The following is a 23,548-nucleotide window of genomic DNA, read 5'->3' as shown; positions in this document are numbered from 1 at the left end:
ACCAAAGGCCTGTTTAGAACTCACCGAAATATAAGTGACACGTGAGGCAGTCAAGCTGCAAATTAATACCAAATGGTTTAAACCCCCATAGAACTCTTAGCCTTTCAAATCCTAAGAATAAGTGTGGATCAGCAAAAAACATTTGCAAGAACTTCTATGGAAATACTAGGCTTGTCAATGCAACTTAATTCGTTAGCTAATGCAAATTACAAGACAGGCTTGTCCTGCAGCATTGTACCATTTTCAGCAGTTCCCTCCTATTGCTGCCAAAGTGCCACACATTAGTTGTATATCTGGGCCCATAATGTATTATCTTGGATAGTGCTGTTCTCTGCGATTTGGTGAGACATGCAATCCAATGCTTGACATGTGAAGATATTTATTTCAGGCCAAGTGTTCCATTCAGCTGTGCCATGTAAAATGACATTTTTAGTTCAAAGGGTTGAGTTACAATTCCTTTGGGTCTATCCCCATTGTTCCTTTACAAGCACGGACTATTTTGGCGACTGCTAGCCGCGGATGAATGTACTTATGCAAGGAACACAAATTAATCTCATTTCAGCTGTAGCAAGCAACAAAAGAGCTCTGAATGTCAGTGGTAATTCGTAGCTAAGACAAGAGGCCAGGAATAGCAGTTGTTGGTTTGTTGTTCAGCTTAATCATGCTGCATATTTCTCTAAAAAATTTTGCCTTCCAACACAAACTTTTCACTTGCTCTTGATTTATACAATCAACAGAATTGGTTGAAGACAAAAGAATTGTTTTTATTGAAAGTTCCTTAAAGGTCCTTAAAGAATTATTCACATTCATTTTCTGTGGCATTACACGAGTCAGTGGTTCCCTTATCTGATGGGTCAAACCCACGCCACTCTGCCTATGGTATATAAAACCCTTGGTCCATGGTGACATACTCCTCTCCAACTGCCATCGTTGTTGTAGTGAACCAGCTCTAAAACTTCATCCTGGTATCTCGGAGCAAATACAGACACCGAGATACTTAGAGCCACATCGGTTGAGAATAGGGTTTTGATCCAAATGAGGACTGCCTTCTGTCGGCACACACCGTGGCTAGACAGTGAGCACCTGGGCTGATTCAGCTGCAACATGCAGGCACTTGGACTGCGTTCACTTATCTTGCCAGTCTAAGCCTGCAGTCTGTTGGAACTTCTACACTACCATCATAATGAAGTGTGGGGACATAATGGCCAAAGTGGTTTTAATGCCTTATTAAAGCAAGGTCTAGAAAAGGATTCAGCTTGCAAACAGCACTTCTGGAGTCCTTTTCAACTGTAGCTCCTACAAGACAGCAACGGCCCCATTACAGTGGTTGCACACTCAGTTACAAGAGCATGGCGTGCAAGAAGATGGCATGTCCCTGGATCTCAGGAGGCCCTGGTAGATGCCCTGGATGGGTTGCCTTATTCGCTAGAATATAACGGAAACTTTTACAGCAAACCTGTATAGGCCGAAGCGAAACGCTCATGGTACGACTACAGAAACCCTCCAGCAGAAATAAACCTATCGAGAACTCGCGTCTCGTTTACTTTGTATATATACCAAAACTGGCATGGAAGGGTACGAATGTATGACTAACATGACGGATAGGTCATGGCATCAATAACATTACATACTCGTGAGTTACGTCACCATTAGCAATAATAAAATCAAGTGTGGGGCATACCATTGGATATGCGGGTATGAGCCAGGGACAAGAAAAAAAAAAAGAAGGAAGGAAATAAAGAAAGAGAGAAAGAAGGAAAGAAAAAGATAACGTTTCTGCCTCGGAACACCGCCTCATGTTATATTCGTAATTCACGACACGAATATAAAAATTTTTCTTTTATTTCCTTTAACGCTTCAAACTGCAGTGAGCTAAACCTTTACCCTAGGCCCCACTGCAAGAGCTACCAAGTACAGAGCCCTCCTGCATATGCCCCAGACGCCTCTGAGCATCACAGTCCATACGGACGAGCACTGCAGATCGCGCAAGACTGCGCCGCCGCAGCAATACGAAAGTACTGGAACAAAGTGGGCTTCGTTCTTGCCAATGTGGTTACGGCGTGTCAACGGCAATCTTGAGCAAGACAATCGACGTCGTCATGCAGGCGGGTCAACCGAACAGTCTTAGAAGTCGCGCGGTGGATCACCGCAATCCACCATGCAATCCCTCAAAGGCTTTGCCATGTTCGATTGTGCTGCAGGCATTTCTGAAGTGCCGCCTGTCCAGTAACCTTGGCGAGTGCCACGGCGGACAATTCTCGCCAACAGTGGCAAAGACGTCAGCACTTGTGCTTTCACTTTATTTTGTGATGGCAGTTCGCAGTAATAATAAAGCCCTGCAGGCATCCTCTTTTATGTGTCATTTCCTGTTTCTTTGCATCACCACTTCGCATTATAATCGCTATATCTATATATATTTCTTTTCCTTTTTCTGCAAGACCTAATATCCCTCCTTGCATTATATTCGTGGTTGCGTTATTCATATGCAAATACGGTACTGCAGATTGCCTTACTGTTCCCATGGTTACACGATAGCTGACAGGCCTCGTGGGGATCAAAATCAAAATGAGAGTGCTGGTCTACGGCTCTTGATTGCAGCTCATCAGCAATTTCTCCTGCACTGGCTTAAATGCAGGAAAAGACACTTTCAGTGTCTGGCATGAAGATCCTGAGCAAATTCCTACAAGGTTTCCGGTGGTGCTGTCTAATTATTTCATGCTTAACAACGGCCCTCAAGCAAGCCGAGTAGTCGTCGCAAGGTAGCAGAGGCCAGCATTGCAACAAAAGAGGGAAAAAGCTTTAATTCAAGCCTCCGCACGTGTGGTCAAAAAAACAAAATAACCTTGCTTCATGCGGCGTCCATTCAACTACAATGAGGTTGTGGTCAGGTCAAGCAGGCGGATGCAATTTTTTTAAATGCAGTCACGAAAGTTACTTAACCGCATTCAGAGATAAGCGAAATTCATTTCAATGAGGCAGGAAAAATCTATTAAAAACATGCTTCAGGTCAGCATGGGGGCACATGCAAGGTTAGAAAATCAGGTGATGCTTAAAGCAGCGGCAATGTTTCATGCATTGTACAGACTGTCTTGCAACTGGAAAGTATTACCAGAGCACATTCTTACTTTGATCGACATAACAAATTTTCAAGGTTAGCCTTTATCAAACACAAGTTGAAAACTTCAGTTGAAGTCCATTACACTAAATAGAGCCCTGCAACACATTTTAAACAACATAAATAAACTCTTGCAGCTGCCAGAAATGTTTTCAGTGGCATCAAAACCAATATTATTTTTGTAGATGTGGCTGCGAGCCAACGATTTTGCTCAAAAGGTTACCGGGCTCTTTCGCACTTTTCGAAACGCTTGCCACTTTTAATTTCCCTTATGCAACAATAAGCGTAACAGCTGCTCGACGTATTTTATTTCTTTAAAACGTCAGAATGCCAACAATACCACACTATGACCATGGAAGTGGGCGATACGTTGAGATTTACAGTGCACAATTTCAAGCTCGTGCCAATAAAAAAGTTCAGTAGCATTTTTCGACATGCCCAGTCCCAAGTACGTTGGCAACAACAAACAGGAGATTTAAAGGCTGCTAAAATGTGGCAGCGGCAACATCAGTCGCATGTAAAGCATATTAAAAACTTTTTTTTTTTGCTGGAAAGTACACCCTTGCAATTTTTTAATAATATCGAACGAGCATCGACCGCACACCACGTCACCAGCCTTGTAGTGGTGAGGGGGACATCTCAAGCAAACAGCACAGCAGAATACATTAGAACCCGCCTTGTGCACCCATGCATACTGTCAGCTATCTTGCAACCCCTCGCGGCCACAAGGTAGCTGACACGCTGTGCAGTCAACGCTTGCACAATATTATAAAATTGCAAGGGTGTACTTGCAAGGAAATGCCCTTTGATATCAAACAAATTCCACACCGTACACAAATGGCGTTGCATGGCCACAATAGATGCAGTGAAAACGAGACAAAACTAACAGCTCATGCACATGGGACACCAGGTTCACACAGCACAAGTGTATACAAGTCCCCATGCAGCCAGGCAGACACAAGAACAGGATGCCACCTTTCCAAAAGGTAAATGCTGCATTCTCCCACACGTAACACCAAATGGGGGAAGAGATGCCACATGAAGGACCAATCTTATTAAAGCAGCACTACGTACCTAGCTAAGACTGGTAACATCATTTTTCCAGGCTTTCTGTGTTGTGTGTGTTTTTTTGCAGTGTTTTTTTCCAATCCCCTTTCCTTCTTCGAGTGTTTTAATGTTCCTTCTTTAGCGGGGGAAGAGCCGCAAACCCATTCTTGCGAGTGTTCGTTTTTTCTACAGACGTGCCAAAAATGTAAAAGTGAGTGTGCACACTTGTTGAGCCACCTCAACAGCACTCAATCAGACATCTAAAAGGCAGAAGGAAAAAAAAAAAAAAACGTCATTCAGTTCCATAACCCTTTTACAGACACCACCCTGCATTCAACATTTAGCTAAACTAGCACAACTACGCAGCTCCTTGCAACCCACTGCTGCGACTTGCATGGTTACTTACAAAGTTATAACATCCCAACATTACGTAAAAGGCAGGAGACATCAAGTTGGCTGCTCACATGTATGCTGCTGACATTAGCTCAAGGTAATCAACACTGTAAAAGCTCATGACTACCAACTGCTAGGCAAAATATCGGCACAGTTTCTTAATATACCCAAGTCATGAAAACATAATTATGCTTGGCTTTCTCCGAAACAATGACAACATCTGGTGGGCTCACCTTGCCAAGCGTACCTTGTTTTTAGAGAGACAGAAAGGGAAAAAGAAAAAGACTGCCGTATGTAAAAAAGCCCTTCACCAGGCCCCATTGCAAATTTTGGTTATACACTAGAAGTCTTGTGCCGCCTAGGGAGCGTCTCACCGCAAAAATTTTCCAAACTGGTTCATTATTAGACGAAATAAGAGAAATTTCAAGGTCTTGCTGCCATGCCACCATGAGGCGAGTTTGCCTGCCAACAGAGACACACTCTCCCACTGCGCTGACTAACGCTCGCAAGCGACTTTTCCTTCCCTGCTTTCCCCCATATCCGAGCCGAGGGACCACATCATGTTTACATTGCAAGCCTCGCCTCTTTTTAGTGTCTTCTCTTCCTCTTTTTTGCTGTGTGGTGCAATCCCAGTGGCAGTATTGTGCATTCCTCATTAACCCTTTATTGACGAGGCAACATACTAGAAAAAAAAACAAAATTGCTTGTTGAGTTTCGGTATTAAGTACGAAGTTTCTAAGCTTAATGTCTTCAGCCAACGCTGAATGACATGCTGACAGCCTCATTTGAGTGAGTAGTGCAGGAACACGGGACAAAAAAAAAAGTTTGGCACACAACTCGCTTTCTCTTTTGATAGCACGGTCAGAGGAGACATACCGATGCAAGATCTCCAACTGAAGTGGTGTCATATATGTACGAAACACAAAGCAAATAAAAATGTACTAGTGCTCAGCGATTGAAACCCAATAATCTAACCACATGGCAGCCTGTGATTTTTGCGCCACCAGAGAGCGCTGGGTGATCGCTGGCGGATCAAATACAGTGCCACTACATTACAATGCTTTCACCTTCACAAAGGCTCTCGCTTGGTGTCCCCAGCACTCTGCTGTGGCTGAAGCGCTGGCAGTCACTTGTTCTGAATATGGTTTTTCAATCGCTCCGCACTGTACACCTATGGTTAACATATGACGAGAGCTGTCTGCACAAATTCCGAACAAAGCCATAGGTGGCTTGAGGTGAAGACCACTTTCAGTTTTCTGCCTGATGTTTCCCCATTATTGCTGCAAGAGTTAAGTGCAAGATAGTTTTTCTTTTCCTTGATGATGCTTAATCTCAATGTGTTTGGACATTTACATAGAAAATAAACTTTTTTTTTTCTCGTACTTATATATACCATCATTAAAGGGTTTAAACGACTTACCTAGGTCACATGCCATAATTGGCTATGTTGCAGACAGTGCACTGTTGAGGCATTTGTGCGTGCGGCCTTGACTCTGAGTAACATGACTGATTGGGCCAGTTGGTGTTAAAGCATCTTGTGGGAAAGCGCAAGAACTTTTCACAGCAAAACAGGCCCTTGCATATCTGTTCCTGTCTCACTGTCAAATGTTGCATGCTTTCACACAAGATGCTCGACTCTCTGGCTAGAAGTGAGGCTCTCTCGAAAAGAACGGCGCATGGACTTCTGTTTGAAATATCAGCTGTTTTCACACCTTGCAGCAGTTTGATACTTAGCAAGCGTGGTTCCACTATGTGATCTATGGATTGCACTTGTCTGTTTGCAATGCCAAAACCTGGTGAGGGGCCCTTTAAAGGAGTGCTCACAAATTTTTGAAGCTGTAGGAAATCTACCACATCCTTCATGCACATAACAGGATGACAATTGGCAAGGTACGTTGGTTGGAAAACACTTCGATGTTTTAATCTGATGCCAAAGTTTGTCTCAAAATGCCAGACCTGACATCACTGACAACATCGCAATGTTACGACACACGGCTGATGTTGCAGTTGTAGCAATAAGGCTAGGTATGATGATGTTGCTCATAAAAAATAAGTAAACAGGCAACCGTTTCTTCTGACTATGCTCGTGTGTCACAATAGCAGCGATTGCAGAAATGAACCAAGTCAATATATTCCAGCGTTGTCATGCGCCCCCCCACCTCTCGGGTACCAAAACAAACTGGTTCATGGAAACAAGTACTGTAATAAATTATGTAAGGCCCTCTGGTGCTTGCCAGTGTGTGTGTGTGTGTGTGTGTGTGTGTGTGTGTGTGTGTGTGTGTGTGTGTGTGTGTGTGTGTGTGTGTGTGTGTGTGTGTGTGTGTGTGTGTGTGTGTGTGTGTGTGTGTGTGTGTGTGTGTGTGTGTGTGTGTGTGTGTGTGTGTGTGTGTGTGTGTGTGTGTGTGTGTGTGTGTGTGTGTGTGTGTGTGTGTGTGTGTGTGTGTGTGTGTGTGTGTGTGTGTGTGTGTGTGTGTGTGTGTGTGTGTGTGTGTGTGTGTGTGTGTGTGTGTGTGTGTGTGTGTGTGTGTGTGTGTGTGTGTGTGTGTGTGTGTGTGTGTGTGTGTGTGTGTGTGGTGTGTGTGTGTGTGTGTGTGTGTGTGTGTGTGTGTGTGTGTGTGTGTGTGTGTGTGTGTGTGTGTGTGTGTGTGTGTGTGTGTGTGTGTGTGTGTGTGTGTGTGTGTGTGTGTGTGTGTGTGTGTGTGTGTGTGTGTGTGTGTGTGTGTGTGTGGTGTGTGTGTGTGTGTGTGTGTGTGTGTGTGTGTGTGTGTGTGTGTGTGTGTGTGTGTGTGTGTGTGTGTGGTGTGTGTGTGTGTGTGTGTGTGTTTTCTAAGGTTTCAAGGGTATGGACCTTCAAAACATGTCAGATTGTCATGTCAGTAGTTGTCTATGTACACAAGCAAAAATAAAGTATGCAAGGTTAACACTGCTTTTATAAATGTGCCTCAACTCTTCCTCCGCTTCAACTAGCCTGTGGACGGAACATCAGTTCTTGCCTGGTCACCACCTCAATAACACAAGCTGAATTGTAATACTGGTCTAGGCAAGCAGCTATAATGAAGGCCACATCTACATGTACTCCTCCAACACCACCATACCTCTCATCCGCCTGCCGCAATGCCAATCAATCAGCTGGCTAGAATGTCCTGATTCAAGCTTCACCTATCAGCGTTTCCTGAAAATATGGCGTTTTCTATACCTCGACAGTTCCTTGAACCAAACGCTCCTTGAGAAATGTCCCTACACTTCAATGGCTTTGGGTAGAGAGAGCCAAAAGTGCCTAGCTACAGAATTTCAGCTTGGGAACTGAATGCATTGACCAATTCACCGAGAGAATGTCACTGATGTGCACTTTACAAAGCTGAAGGGAACCTTCAAGCTGAGGAGAGTTTTCGCATGCAGTAGTAACAAATCTGAATTGATGGTGAAGCGAAAACGCTGCAAAATGGCACATTCATTCTGTGTCTGCTCAGCATGTTGTACTGCAGCAGGTCTGTGCGGAACATGAGAAAAGCCTTAGTCGAAAAGCTGTCAACAGGTATTCAAATCGACTGCTTTCTAGACTGCAAAGCGCATTGGCGAACATCATGAAGACGACATTAATTTGCTGAACTAAGAGAGCACAAGCAAGTGAGGAAGGCAGCAAAACAGAGACACGAGGGGAAAAATGAACTGACACCAGGTGAGTTTCCAATCTGGTTATCACAGCTGTCAGCCTCCTGAAACTTCACGCAAGGAAAACTGGCCAATGTAAAGCAGCGGCAACCTCATATGAGCACATACAGTAGACTCCCTTATTGAGATCTGTTAAGATTAGTAATTTTCTGATAAGCTGAAAATCAAGAATCTCTTGTTTAGTTCCCCTATAGATTCAGTGAACTTCAATTTAGGGGTCTAAAGTACTAAAATATTAAATATCTGTTGTATTTTCTCTCATGTTTTTTTGAAGTAGACAAAGTAACTGAAGAGTTTACAACATCACAAAGTGAACGAGTGCAGCAGAAAGCTCCCCTCTGCAGCCTTCCTGTGTAGCATACTTTCCCATGATGGAACATGATGGAACATTGCACTTTGAGTAGTTTTGAATTGCCACCACATCTGATTACTTACTTGCAGCACCACCAGACATCAGTCTAATCAATGTGGAGTGACCAGTAAATCTTCATTCTGAACTAAAAACAGTTTGATCCATTCCTCCAAGATTTTAGGTCCGTTAAAACATCTATCTAAACACAAGCATTTAATTGAAATTTTAAGTTCAAATACAATCGCTTCATATTATTCAGGTTTGACTGTATTAGATATAGCAAACCGTTCTAGATGTGCCAAGTTACTAAGAATTGGGGATGCAGCGGTTAATGCATATAGCCAGGCCAATGAATTGCTGCTCATTAGTTGCATTTACATGATTGCGACAGCAGCATGTTGCATTCTTTAGCACATCACAGCGTTTACATGTAGCGCACTCCACTCTCGTTCGAAACAAGGTGGAACCTGTTCCCAGCTATTTGCGTTCCACGAATGAGTGGAGGAAAGCACACGGCGGCAGCCGTCTCTCTCCCTCACAAGCTTTACGCCAACATTCACATGCACTGCGCAAGACAACTTCCCCGTATCGAACTATCGTCTCCTGTCACATCAATGCAATTCGCCTTCCTAGCGCAGTGCCACTGTTTACATGAATACAATGTGCTTGCTGGAAATGTGATATGATGCGCTACTTTTCGCATTTATGTAAACGCCACTATTTGGCCCTTTTAGAGAACTGTTTTTGAGGCCCACGTCGAAAGGCACCCGCCAACCTCTAGGGTAGGGTCCCAGGTGTGACCTTTGATTCAGTGGGAGCTTGAAGTAGAGGTTACCATAATGACCTGAAGCAGAAGTTACCATAAGCTCGCCAAGGGGAAAAAAATTATCTGATGCTGAAGCTAGGTGACTAAGGCACGATAGGCGAGGCATTGCTACTGGTGCAACCATGCAGAAGGGACACAGATGCATTGAGAGAAAATTGGGAAAGTAAAGTAAAAACTGTACTAATACATATGTTCACACGTGGGGTTTTCATAAATTTCTTTGAGAATACCTCCCTTGAAAAGCACCACACTTATTTCAACATGTTCCATGGGTGTCCCGAAAAGGTGTTTCAAGGAATCTACAAAAAGACACTATGCTGCATTCAAGTTTTTTTTTCCGCCACTGACAAGCTGCCAACGCGATGTGCAAAAGAAAGTGCCACTTGACATGTCCACTGGTCGAGGAAAGCATCGTCAGCAGTGGAGAAGACTTCTGCTTCTTGTTATTTTGCGAGACTGCTGCAACATTAAGCACGCACTGTAATAGCTGTGTGGTTGTGTGTGCCGCGTCGTTCATTCAAAATGCTCAAACCTGTTTAGGGCCCTTTTAAGCTGAACGTCCGGTAAGAAACAGATTTCCAAGGTTCCTTCCTGTTCATCTTCAAGGGAGTCTACTGTAAATGAAGAATCGGGACGTCCTTAAAGGCCTAGACACAGGTCTGACATGTGGAAATGTAGGGTCACGGCAGCGCACTTTCCAAATTTCATAACAACCAGTCCATACTCGAGTGCCTCGATACCTCTTAAAGCACGACTATTCCAAGCTTACAGCAAACAATGTAGTCAAAGAATGAATGACATTACATGCTAAAGCAACTAACCATGCACAGTCATTTGCAAAAGATTACTCATTATTTTCCGAGAAAAAGGCCTGTGCAACACCCCCGCGACCTTTGGAATGTTTCTGAACTGTCACTCAGGGTAAGACACTCAACATATGAAAGTGGATTACAGAGCTCTAATATAGGGAAGGTCCTAAACCACAAGTAATGGAGTGGGGTAATCCTGTCCTCTACAATAACGTAAACTATGGCCCAACATCTCAAGACCAGCAATGAAGGGTAACGATGCCCCAGTCACATTCTGTCAAACGTTCAGCAGAAAGCTCCAGAATAGTTTTGCTGGTGAGGGTTGAGGAATGTGCACCAAACAACTTGCCATGTCGATACATGGAACAGGAACAACACTAAAGTACACACGTGCGCTTTTCATCGTATGCAACCGTTTGCAACCGTGTTATCGATGGGGTCACACAGGATCGGCACGATGGTTTACCGGATGAGGTTTAACCAAACCGAAAACCTGAACTCCGCTACTATGGCCACCAGGCTAGCCCGTGCGCGCGTGATCTCATGCTCGATCACCGATGATGTCTATAGGTACAAACATACTGACAACAAGCTTCCCACTACGGCTTAACGCCACAGCCGTATATACTGCATAGACTGCTAGACCTAACCAGTGCTGCTTTCAGTGGCGGTCCAGCCAGTTTAGGATTCGCAGCAATTTTTAGAGCAGTAAAAATGTCACTCAGGGGCAGTTTAGGAGCAGCCACACCAACATTTTCGAGCAGTTTCAGAGCAGAAAAATTGTCTTTTTGGAACACTTAGAGTAGTACAGCAGTAATCTGTAGCCATTTAACGAAGCTTGTTATTACTGTGCAATCAGTAAGTGCTGCTTAACAGTGAAGGAAGACAAAGCCAACAGCAACCAATTAAGCTTGTCTTTTCACGGACGGTATACCATGCACGGTATGTTGCAGACATTTTGATTTGGGTAGGCAATAAACTTCATTTTGTAAACAATTAAATGAAATTTTGCAGGTTAACGAGAACAATGATATGCACCTAAACGTAAGGCAGACATAAAATTACAAATCTGCTAGAACAATTTGCACCGTCCGGCATAAGACAAAAAGTAACAGCAAATGTCTTAATTGCAAAAAAAATAATAAATAAAGCTTTACTGCACTACACAAAAATGTATATTACATCTAATAACAATATGCCAGAAGCTCGACAAGAGATTATGCATTTATGAATGGCGTCAAGAATGAGATGCCTCCGTATATACGGTGCGTCGCGAAGATGGCAATGGCGGCCGATAACAATGCTCGTACCATCCCATACACTCGCTTTCGTTGCGAGGCGGTTTGTTGGCTTTCTGTGTGTTGTGCGGCCTCTGCAAATAGATACGAGTCGATTCGGCATAAAATTGTTAAATTTAGTCGCTGATACCCGACAGACCTTTCGAAGCACTACCGATAAGGCCTAACGGTGAAGGCAGTGTGCCATGACAAAAATTGACCATTGGCCAATGTGATACGGGCCTGCAAGCCGTCACAGAAAGCTTGCCAGTAATATGTTCATACGAGTGGCTTATCGTCAATCGGTCCCGAGATCATGCGTATGGATTTTTGACAACCGTTGAAGCACAGTTTGGATCCGCAGGAGACTAGCCGGCAACTACCACAAGGGAGCATAGAAGTTCGTGTGTGTGCCTAAGATAGCATAGTGACAGAAAGTTAGGAACTGTATACACGAACGTGCTAATCTGCGTGCGTGAACACATGCATGTGATAAGATCTGTGCGCCTTCCAGTGGCTAATCGGTCCTATATCTTCGCACATGCTTCACACATAGGCACTGCTTTTGTCGCCATTCCCTTTGTCGGCATCGGGTATAGGAATTGTTTCGATTGCAATTGACCACCGGGCTGAACCTTGTACCAAGACAAGCGTGCCTCATAATCAGATTGTGGTTTCACCATGTAAAACTCCAGAATGACTTTTTTTTTGTCCCAGAACAAACCGAGCACCCGGGAATTTCGCCAAATATGCGAAATATGTAGTAGTAGATAATTGAGTAGCCAACTGAATTATTTGAATGTTCACAAATAAATCATATAGTTCATTCAGTTTTTGCATAACCCTACTGGAAACATTACATTGCCTTATAAATGTAATAATACCACACTTTTGCGCAGTTAGTGCAAACGGCACTCGAGTGGGCCCAGCCAGGAGCAGGCAAATCGAATTGTAGGAAAATGGCACAAATGGCACAGTTGGACCACCACTATGCTTTTCTGGCAACTGAAGTTGAAGCTTGGTGTCAAGTTGGCAACCTTCATCACAACTGCTATGTTTGCAGCATTGTGCGTGTGGATAATGTCCAAAGAATTTGAGCAGTACACTGTGGGCCATCCAAAATTTTGGTTGTCATGCATACATAGGTTCTAGGGGTAATTGGCAGTGCCGCAGGGAAGTCCGAATAATAGTGCAGGTCTGAAAACTCAATCGCTTCGCAGTAACCGATATCGCATCGGATCTCACATTTTCGTTTAGCAGGAGGATACTCACTTCAGATAAAACATGACCAACCAAAATGAAAATTTATTTCGTTATATTTGTGTTCACTACACCACTGTGCAAACATAGTATTGGCATAGCACCATGAAATGCCACCAGAGTGCTCATTTAAATACGGCAGCAAATGAGCGAGTAGTTGAAAGAGGAAAAGCCTTTTATACCAGAAATTCAATTGTTCAGGTGATGGGTGTTGATGATATATGGGTTTTATTAGCGTAAGGGCCAGGGGGCGATAGGTGCACCACCCAGAAATTGCACAGGAAATCAGTGCCTCAAGCCCTAGCCAGTGAAATGTAGCAACATGAACAAAACAGGGACAACAGAGAAATATTGAAGTTAGAAATGAGCAACATGCATCAATGTGTCACCACAGTCCATGTCACTTGACAGCGATGGCGATGGGAACAAAATGAGAATGGCGACATTTGCCCACATTTTCCCAAACTATGAGTAAAGGTGTGTCAAGTTCAGCTTACAATAAAGCCAGCCAACTAGAACACAGACCGCAAGAATACCCAGAAGGAAGGCCCAGTAGTATATAACCTGCTTAAACCCACTAAGGTTTACGGAAGCAATCCCGCTACACAGCTTGCAATGGCTTTTTACTAAGCTGACCAACACGTACAAGCCAGTCTTGCTGCTGACAGAAATTAAATATCCTGCGCAAACTGATTAGCAGACTCCGCCAAAAGCCCCCCTAAAAGCAATCTCATGATTGAGATTTTTTTTTTTGAGACCTGATGGTCAATACCGCCAGACAAGCACAGTCACTCCTGGTCAGCAAAAACGAATGTCAAACAAGCGTGCCAGTAGCATCAAATGACACGACATGTAACGAAATGGCTAGTTCTCAGCCAGTGGTGCACTTAAAGTGTCACAATGTATTTACTGAGTGACAAGCACAAGTGCTGGCTCCACATCAATACAGTATCATGAATGCTAAGTCGCTGGGCAGCCTTGACATGACAAAGTTTCTTGCCTGCAGCAAGATGTAACTCCGGACAGTCCATGTTGAATATCGAGAATTTGTTCCTAATACAGCCTTCCTTGGCTCCATTTACTCCTCTTATCTCGGCTGCCTCCGACTGCCAGTTACATTTTACTGCGAGTGCTGCTGATGCCTACAGACCATAAATGATATTGAGGTGGTAGTATATCGAGGTGCTAAATATATATCGCTGCTAAAGTACATTTATGAGTAGGTGTGCTGCTGTACTTACTTGAACCCAAAAACACAGGTGTAAATGAGTTTTTACATAGCAAAAGTCCTAAACCACTTTGCACAAGCAGATCTGCACCAGTGTAAAAAAAAATCTCGCAAGGTCATGCATTCTCATGATTCTGAGAGCAAGGACCAACTGATTGCTACAGCGAACGAGGCGAAAGCAAAGTGACAGAATACTGATGCATCGAAAGCGCCACGAATATACAAGAACAAAGTGGTTGAAGACTATATTGCATTTCATACTTAGCAGGCAACACGCTGAATTTACACAAATAGTTGGGTCATAGAACTCTCACAGTGCATCTCACAGAGCCGTTGCTTTTTATAAATCTGTGGAGCTTTCTACGGAATAACTACACATATTACAACTATTGGATGCTAAGTAATATCAAATGACCTTGTGCTTTCAGTATGCAACATGCAATGTGTTGGTCACGAGTGCAAACAGTGCGCTGCAGCTACCAGTCGCAGAAATGTGTCGCTGCACCCGTTCGGTGGTAAATAAATTCAGATATGGGATGCCTCCTACGTAATATTTGCATATTTTACGAAATAAAAGCCCGATACTTATTGTTACATCAAATCCCATGTTGCATACCTATGTCTTCCTTGCACATGTGATGCACTGTTTCTAGGTCGCAGATGTGAGCAGCAAGAGAAGTCTCTCTAGCCTTCAAAGCATCGCCTGCTATGTATGAAAGAGTCTATAAATGTACTGATGCATGGAAAGATTCGTGAATCCAAAAGAAAAGCAAGTTGGTTCAAGGAAGCAAAAAAAAAAAAGTGATTCAACTCACAACTGCGACTGGGGTTTGTTTTCCGGCTTCCTCCGCTTTTTGAGAACTACATTGGTGACCACGCTCATCTCAGACCAACCCTCCAAAGATGGGTCACATTTGGGAAGCCTGCAAAAGAAAATGACAGAGAAGGTGAGGCGTCAGTGACAAGCGAGGCAACAGCAGCAGTGATTTGAAATCAACAGACAATGAAGTCACGAAAAGCACAAGGGAAATCAACGGTGTTTCTTTTATTAAAAGTTAGAATTAATAAAGAAAAGAAAAATGAAAGGGGGCAGAAAGACAACTTGCTGCCAGTGGGTGCTGAACATGCATCAGGATGCCTGCGGTTAAAAGGATGTGCCATATCTACCACCACGGCCATGAGTAGCGCTGGCTAATACCTCTAGGGCCAGATCTAGTACAAATGCAAATACCCAATCTGCCATTGTATCTCAATAGGCAGTATCCAAAACCATATCTAGACATATTTCATATTTCCGGCTCTTGCAATCGCTTCCACCACAAGCAACCACCAAAAGCATAGCCTTCGAGATCTGCACATTGTTATCCTGAGGGCGCCGTCTCTGGGGAATATTTTTGGACACCCCTTATTGGTATAGGACCGTATGCGTGATGCATGGGTGCTGTGGGTTCGGCTACCACTGGCAGCAAGCTGTCGTTTCGCCCACTTTCATCTCCCTTTTCCTCATTATTTCTACATTTCAATTAAAAACTAAAGTTAACTTCCTTTAAGCTTTCTTTGGCCTCATTGCCTGTTGGTTTCGTATGGTTGTGACTAGCTAAAAATTTTGCCCCTTGTTTCCCCCTTCTCATTCAATAACAGAAGCCATGGTGGGACTGCAATAAATTGCCCAGAATAAAGCAAAGAGCCATAGCGCCGGTCAATTTACTTCACCCTTTCACTTTCCCGGTCTCCCGCAGCCCAGTAAAAACAAAAATATTCTGTCCCCTCCCTATATAAGTCAGAAAAATTCTCTGTTGAAAAGGGGTGCGCCGTTTTTGAGTCACACTGTGCAGTTAATGATGATCAGTTGTGAACACAGAGCAGTCCAACGATCTAGAAAAGTTTGCGAAGCATGCAGTTGCACATTCTTGCACAGGAATCGGTATCTCACATTACGTGTAGCAAATTAGAAGTACTGCAGTAGGCATTATAACCGACGTACACGTGAGCTTGCTTATGAAGGCCCCACTAAGAGTGAACTCTTGCTCAGTGAGAGCACTTTCTCATCGTCCAACAAATTTTGCAAGGTGGCTATCAACCACTGCCAACTTGTGACCCGCTAATTATCACGTTAGTTTGGTTACAACAAACCACGACGCAGCAGCATCACAACTACTCAATAAGTAAGCCGATACACTGTTGGCATAAGAGATGTGTAACGGAGAGAACCATACAAGATATTTGGGGCAAACAAGTCAGTAGCCATTTTCACCAAGCGTTACACAATTTGTTGCATTTCCACAGGGAGAACAGTGCGGCCACCCGCATCTGACTGTCAAAGGCAGCATTCCCTCCAAATAACATGTAACTGAAGTGACATGAGGCTAGGTTTTAGGTCAAATTCCAAGGAAAAATTAACGCAGTATAATGTGCAACCATTCATAGTGTTACAGGCTATACGTGGCGACCATCCCTGGCAAACACGAAGTAGGTGCTAATAAGGAAGATTTCAGGAACATTTCTCAGAAAAAATTGTGTGCATTTTCTTTTTCGTTCATTTTCAGCCATCACATGTTGATTCTGCAGCTCTATATGACTTGTTCAAAGGTTGTTTTTGGAGAAAGTGGAAATGTGTAAAACTTCTCTTTAAAGAACAATTTTCATGCTAAACAGCAAGTTCACAGCAGACAGGCTGATCCACGTGTCAAACTATTGTTTTTCAAGTTACCCTCGCATTATGCAGACAGCCATTTCAAAACAATGCCCATGCCTTGGAACACACATATCAGTTGTATACCTACACGCATTTAGCTGATTTATCATGAACATGTTGCATGCAACATGTGACCTTGATGTTTGCCTACCGCACTGGACTAAGCGTTTCTCACTGTAATTTCTCAACAGCCAAATGTACACGACAGAGCTGAAGGCAGTCCTAAAGTTAAGGACTGCTCTAGAGATGCGCCTCTGACATACATTTCTAGAGAACAAGCAGCAAGACATCTTGCGAGGCATCTGTGGCAACCTTTCTGTGCAAGACCACTCCTCATACCCTTTGGTTCAAATGAAATCAAAAACAAGAAGCAAGGCTGCAGTGTACTTTGGACTCTTTGGTCAACACAGCATGACATAACCTTTCACTTTGTAGACTGCAAATAACTTAAACAGCTAAAACATAGTGCAGCAGGCAGATTCAAATGTCATGGCCCCAACACGACACCTGGTCCCAATTTTTTTAAAATTTTTTTTAAGTAGCACTGAATATTCACTGAGCGAGCCATGAAGTGAAGGCTTGCAGTGAGAGAACGACTGCACTGGAGACCGTTTTACTCACACAGTGCCTCTCCACACACAGCACACGACATGGGCTGCTGCAACTCAAGCAGACCGGGCTTCGTATATACAATGCTTGTATGCTCAATACCACAAGATACAAGAACAAAAAATTTATTAACAAGAAAGAGAGCCGCAATGCCTCTTACAATCACTGATATCATGACGACAGCAAGCACTGTCTGACCTATTCTTCTTGGGAGGGGGTTGCCTTTTGGTTTAAAGACAGATCACTTCCAGCTGCGTATAATGTATTCATTCCCTGTCTGAACATGGGAGAGCATGCGCTGCGGAAAATTCCAAAACATTTGCTATTGCTCACTGCATAACGGTCGCAGAGCGGTGTGCGGTGCAACAAGGTGTCATTCTTTCTGCAGGAGCAGCGCCAAGCGCAAAGAAGGAACAGCCTGGCATTTCATGGCAAGTGCGAGGCACAGCGATGACGCATAACATGCCTCGACGGCAGCGACAAAGAAAGGGCGCGTTAGGCATGGCCTCTGAACATCTGTGCTGAATGTGGATCTTTCCAGTAGCACGCTCCCAAGACATTCTCAAGGCAGCCCCCACTCCTCTCCTCTGTAAGGGCACCCTCTGCTTTTACGCATTATTCACAAGTGCACCAACAACACATTTGCAAAATTTAGTAACCTGCACAATTCAGCTCACAGTAAAAGCATGGCCAGTGCTTCCCACCCACCCTAACTGTTAACAGTTCTTAGCCAATATTACTAATTTTAAACTTCACCTGGATTATACTCAGAAATGCTTGCCCCCCCCCCCCTAACTTTCACAAAACCAAAAAACAATTCCGAACAAGGCTAACTTCCATATTTGGTCTAGCTAACAAGACTCCACAATTTTTTTTATTCCCCTGGTGTTTCCTCCGTAGTACAGTTTTAGAATGCAATGCCATACCTTGCAAAATATTTATGGCTACTAATGCAGCGGTGCATTAACTGAACAATCTTTTCCTGCAATATATGCGTCCATTTTGTCAATAAAGAGTTTACTTTCATTCCTTGCCACATTGTTGTTTTATTGTTTGTTTTCAGGGTAATGAATGCTGCTTGTTGCACTCGCATTCTTTTCACAACATTCATATCATCTGTCACAATATGAACAATATTATTTCAATCTTTCCGTGCCTGCCCTTGTTTGTTATTGCAGTCTCCGATGTGTTCAACATAAGAACAGCCCGTATTTTGGTTTATAGAAAACACCATAGCCTTCTATTGTAACTATAACAGACGTGGTGAAGCCCTACATTGCGTGCCTTTACAGTGATGGCACTGCAAAATGCAAAACAAGAAAATCATAACGTAAGCTTAGCCCTTGATTATCATTAGTAAAGTGGCCTATCATATGCAATGTTCACGTGACATGTTCAACACAACGTCAAAAAAAAAAAATTCAGTTCAGCATCACCATAGTGGGAGCAAGGAGGCAAGCCCATTCATTCCCACAACTCCACCATGCATTTGCACATTCAATGCATCACTGCAAGTTCATAGACGAGACAATGAGCTTTGGATGTCCAAAACGAGAAGAAAAATTCACTGGACATGACCTGCTGCAACTGCATGGGGGATTGAAAATCTACTCCGTCATGTTAGGTTGCACTGATGCACTATGAGAGAGAGGGCCAAGACCGAACAAAAGCTGTCAAGCTCAAATGATCCAATGCAAGCAACATAAGGCTGCACAGTAAGAGCCTCTGTCCACAGAACGGCTCCGAAACGTTTCAGCTATAATGATACTCCCAAGAACAAGAAAAGACATTTGTGGTGCAGTTTCATCGATGTGTCCTCACCGAGACTGATGGCAGACGTCTGGAGAAACTAAAGCAATCCTCCACATACATTCTCACTAGTAAGGTTATGCAGTGCCAACCTGACGCGTTGTCCTCGCACATCTTGACACTGCTCTGAGCAGTTTTTAGCTGATGGCTCACTGTGTTAATCGGCACAGCGGAAATGAACATTGCACAAGCGAGCATACGGCATACAATGTTGGCAAAAGAACAGAGGTGCAGTGGCGTATGTCAGGGTTTGATGTTACTTAGGAAGTCAGACCGAAAGGGGGGGAATAGTATCTCAAGTAGTAAAAATTCACGCTGTACTCCAATGTCTAGAAGTTTACACTTGCCCAATGAATCCAGATAACATGGCCTACATATCCTGTCACACAACTTGCATATAACAAACCTGATACGTTGACTCAGTGCCTACGGCTGTCTTCTAGCGAGCACGAAATCGTGGTTTTGATTACCATTCACAGGGATTGCGACTGTGAGAGGTGTGGAGCACAAGAGGACCGATTTATCACGCTTTAGAGGCACATTATAGAAACCCAGGGGGTAAAACTAACCTGCCTTCCACAGTGGTGCCTATTTCAGACATTATGTCATGCTGCAATGGGACATGGATTCAGACAGCCTCTTAACCTTCAGCACTACTGGTAGAAATTTTGAAGGGCAAAAGCTATGCAAGGAAAATAAGAACTGGGCAGGTTTTTTGGTCACCGCTTCCTGCAAGCTCTAGACAAGTTCACTAACAGGGCCATATTTTAAAGGTGTACTGCGAAAATCTTCGCTCTGTCCTTTTTTTGTGTGTGTTAAATGAAGGGCCAAAAAGAGTCTAAATAATTTACTATACTACTTGTTTCTACAAATCAGTGTTAGTTTTGGCACTCAGACAGTGGATGCGTAAAGACATCATAGTACATTGGCTAGCTCCCTTCCAAGATCACTTCTGCTGCCACACAGAAGTGAAGCCAGAAGAAACATGCAAAGCATTCAAATTTTTTAAACATTGAAGTACCTAGCCTTATCGTTATGACAGCAAATTTTCCTAATGATGTTACGATAATGCCAATGACACTAGGTCCTGCATTTCACATGTTTATAACTGTTTCTCAACCTTTATACATTCTAAGTGTCATCCTTCTACGTGCAAGAAGCGTGCAGCAGAGCTTCTACAACTTTGAAAATGTGTGTCAGTACGTGTTTAAAAGTCGCGCAACTATTGCAGCATCACTACCCCTACTCTCGGCACTCGCGACCCGGGTGTGAGCTATCTTAACAGTGCACAAACTGTCATGGCAAACTGCGTCTAGCAGCTGTAATGGAATTCCTCAATTAAAAGCCGCCACAAATGTCAAAATATTGCAGACAAAGAAGTCGACAAAACAAAACCGACAGCACACAAGCACAGCCTTCCCCCCTCCCTCTCCCGACTCTCTGAAGACGAGACAGATAAAGGCTGCACAGATTCACTGCACACACTGATAACACTAAGTAAAAAGGTAAACCTTTGAAATTAACTCGCAACCGAAGATGATGAGCAGGGGCTATATTTCGTAACAATTATCATTTTCCATACTTCCTGTCCATCAGAGTGCATGAAGCTGCGCCCCCCACTAACGTCAAGACTGGCCACTAGAAGCTCATGGATGAGGATAAATGCATACCTGCCAATTTGTGTACTTTAATATTCATAAAAATCCAACGGACCACGCCAAATTCTCCCCCACCCAATATGAGGGGCGGGGGAGAATTTCCTTTTATGTAGTTTGCTCTAACGCACTATTTGTGGAATATACACACTTTATTTATAAACGATCAATTATCTTTATCTTTTATCTTATAATTATCTTTAGCACACAAGCAACAGCAAACTGAGCAGCAGACTGACATGCAACACTTTTTTCATTTTTAAGACCACAGGGACGTTTGCAGCTGCCAATATGGCCTGCTCAGGAACTTGTGTGAATAAACTTGATTGAAGCAAATACTAGTCTGTAAGGAGTCTTGCGCTGCCATAAGAGCGCAATGCAGGTACTATCACTACTTTTTTGCATCCATTTTTCTTTCAAGCTTGTGCCTCCCCATCTTTCAACACCTTTATTAAGGCGAAAGCCTTAAGTGGCTAATTGCAATGGCTCATACTCCCCTATACAAGCAAAATATGCAAGGCTCCCGCGGCAGGTCATTTGCACAAACGCCACTTGTAAACTAAAGGTAGGCTGCACCATACGGTGAGCAGTTACCAAACAAAAGATGCACACTGTTCATTTGACTCACTTGAAGCGTACGATATAGGAAATGGTTGACTGTTCGTGAGCAGTAAATGTGCATAAGCTTAATATGTCTCGTTACTGAAAGCCAATCATTTCGGTAAATGAATGCCAACATGCGATGCAACCTTGCGACTAGTAATACTACTAGCATAAACTTAAGTTTGAATGTAAAAAAAAAAAAAAAAAACAGACAACCACCACTTCCACAAGATTCCAGTTAATGCTGCATCCACCTCAAATATCAGTCCAATCTAAAATGTGTTCACATGAAGTGTACATAGAGTGTCACAAAACTAAACTATATTTTACACACCATATGCAACTGGCACAATTCGAATTCAGAGTGAATAAGCGAAAACAAATCAAGCTCAAAGAAAGAGTGCACCAGACAGCTGTGATTTCTGGAAACTAAGTGCTAATGGGAAGGCTGGAAACGTCACCTCCGCTGCACTGCCGATGCATAAAAACTTAGCTGCTCTGCTTCGATGGAGAAATCAAGAACACTCAGAGCGATGTCCCACGGATATCCTATGGATGTCCACTGCCAGCAAATGTTTATTCTAGGGATGTGTCGAATACATCGGTTGCATGTCCGCGAGGGACATCATGGGGAGATGCTACGTACATTTTATGGACATATGTCGGGGCCTTTAGCATAGTGTTTGCTTTCATGTCTACTACTTTCGCAGCACAAACTTTGCCACAGATGCAACGGGCAGAGCACCTACACCTGAACAGATACACCATGTGCGTACAATTACATGCACAGGCACACGAGTGTAAGTGCAGTAAACTCATTCAAGGCCTTCCACCATGTGCAAGTAGCTCATTGAACTAATGAAACTTGTCAAAGTAACAATGAATTGTGTAAAAAAATTCAAAGTGCTACACATGCGCGAGACGCAGGCGTGATAGCGTCGAATTGTAATTCGAACTTGCAAGCAAAGATAATTATGTTACGAGGAAACTCAAAGACGAAGCCTTTTGGAGGACAAATATTCACGTGTATGCCGAAAAAGGTCCACATGCAATATCCTTGGGACATCCATGGTAGGATATGCAAAACAGGTCGGTGTGCTATATTTCCGGGACGTCCATCCGAAACTGGACATCCAGCAGTTGTCCTATTTGTTTCTGAAACTGTGCACAGACATTGGGACGCGATTTCGACCTCCTATGTACGAAGTGTTCTTACTAGGTTAACATTTTCTAACATATACACTACGTCGCTTTATTAAAGACAAACTTAGGTATATTTCAACCCATGGCAAATGTCAACATTTCATAACCACCCCTTTTCATTAATGTGTTAATGCACAAAAAAATGTATGTATGATGTCCTAGTTCATGTAGGAATTTTTCAAGTGTCCGATTCACTTAATTACAAATTTCCAAGCTCCAAAATCACAATTTACTTCCTACAACCGCTCGGGGCTTGGGCAGAGTATGCTGTACCTACAGCAGTGCTTTCGCTTCCCACAGCCATCACGAAGCCGGGAAACATTATCGGTAGTGCCGCACTGCCCAGGCTTCGCCTCGGGAGCGCGATCAGTGACCCATCGAGTCCAAGATCGCGAGCGGTTTCGCAGAACGGGAGGGTTCGAAAAGGGGATAACTACGAAACAAAATAACACAACAGAGGGTCACACGCAGCGGCGCGTGATTCGATCGCGCGTGTCGTCGAACGGTGAATGCCTGGGGCACACGGTAAAAGGCGAAAGAACCGCCGCGTGAAACCTCATCCTTGCATCGCGCACCAACGTAACGCAGCGCACGCACACCGACTGCATTGCCTCAAGGGTTAGCAGCGTGCGCGTCGCGCTCCTACAAAGAGGCAGGGCCGCGGGAGAGAAGAGAGAAAAAAAATAAAAATAAAGTGGGAGGACGCGAACCCCGTTGTTACGCAATGTGGTTGCGCAACGCTTGACACGGCCCGCGAAAAGGCTGCCGCCCGTGCAAAAAGGGGTTCGCCAGATCGATATACGCCACCACAAGGGCGCGTACACGACACGACAGCGCAAGGGATATATAAAAAAAATAATAATAAAAGAAAAGCTGCATTGAAGGAGGCATCTCTTTTCTGCAAACTCCGCCTTGAAATGCCATCATGGTTCTGGCCCGTGCTTGAGGCGATGTCTCCAGAAGCAGCCGGAGGCTCGTGGCGGCACACGACGGTT

The 23,548-nt window shown here is 43.7% G+C and overlaps 1 protein-coding gene across 3 annotated transcripts in view; it reads right to left on the bottom strand.

The window, feature by feature from the left end:
- The window catches only part of LOC119450634 (nuclear receptor coactivator 1-like), a 550,996-nt gene that overhangs the window by 81,072 nt on the left and 446,376 nt on the right, over positions 1-23,548 (bottom strand). For all 3 annotated transcript variants that reach the window (XM_049666097.1, XM_049666098.1, XM_049666096.1), the window contains exons 5-6: positions 14,795-14,902; positions 4,190-4,348 (exon numbers count right to left, since the gene is read on the bottom strand). In XM_049666097.1, the coding sequence (XP_049522054.1) occupies positions 4,190-4,348; positions 14,795-14,902 (267 nt within the window). The remainder of the gene's footprint in view (positions 1-4,189; positions 4,349-14,794; positions 14,903-23,548) is intronic.

Source organism: Dermacentor silvarum, chromosome 4 (genome assembly GCF_013339745.2).
Source record: "Dermacentor silvarum isolate Dsil-2018 chromosome 4, BIME_Dsil_1.4, whole genome shotgun sequence".
Lineage (NCBI taxonomy): Eukaryota > Metazoa > Arthropoda > Arachnida > Ixodida > Ixodidae > Dermacentor > Dermacentor silvarum.
This window is presented reverse-complemented; position numbering and strand designations above follow the sequence as displayed.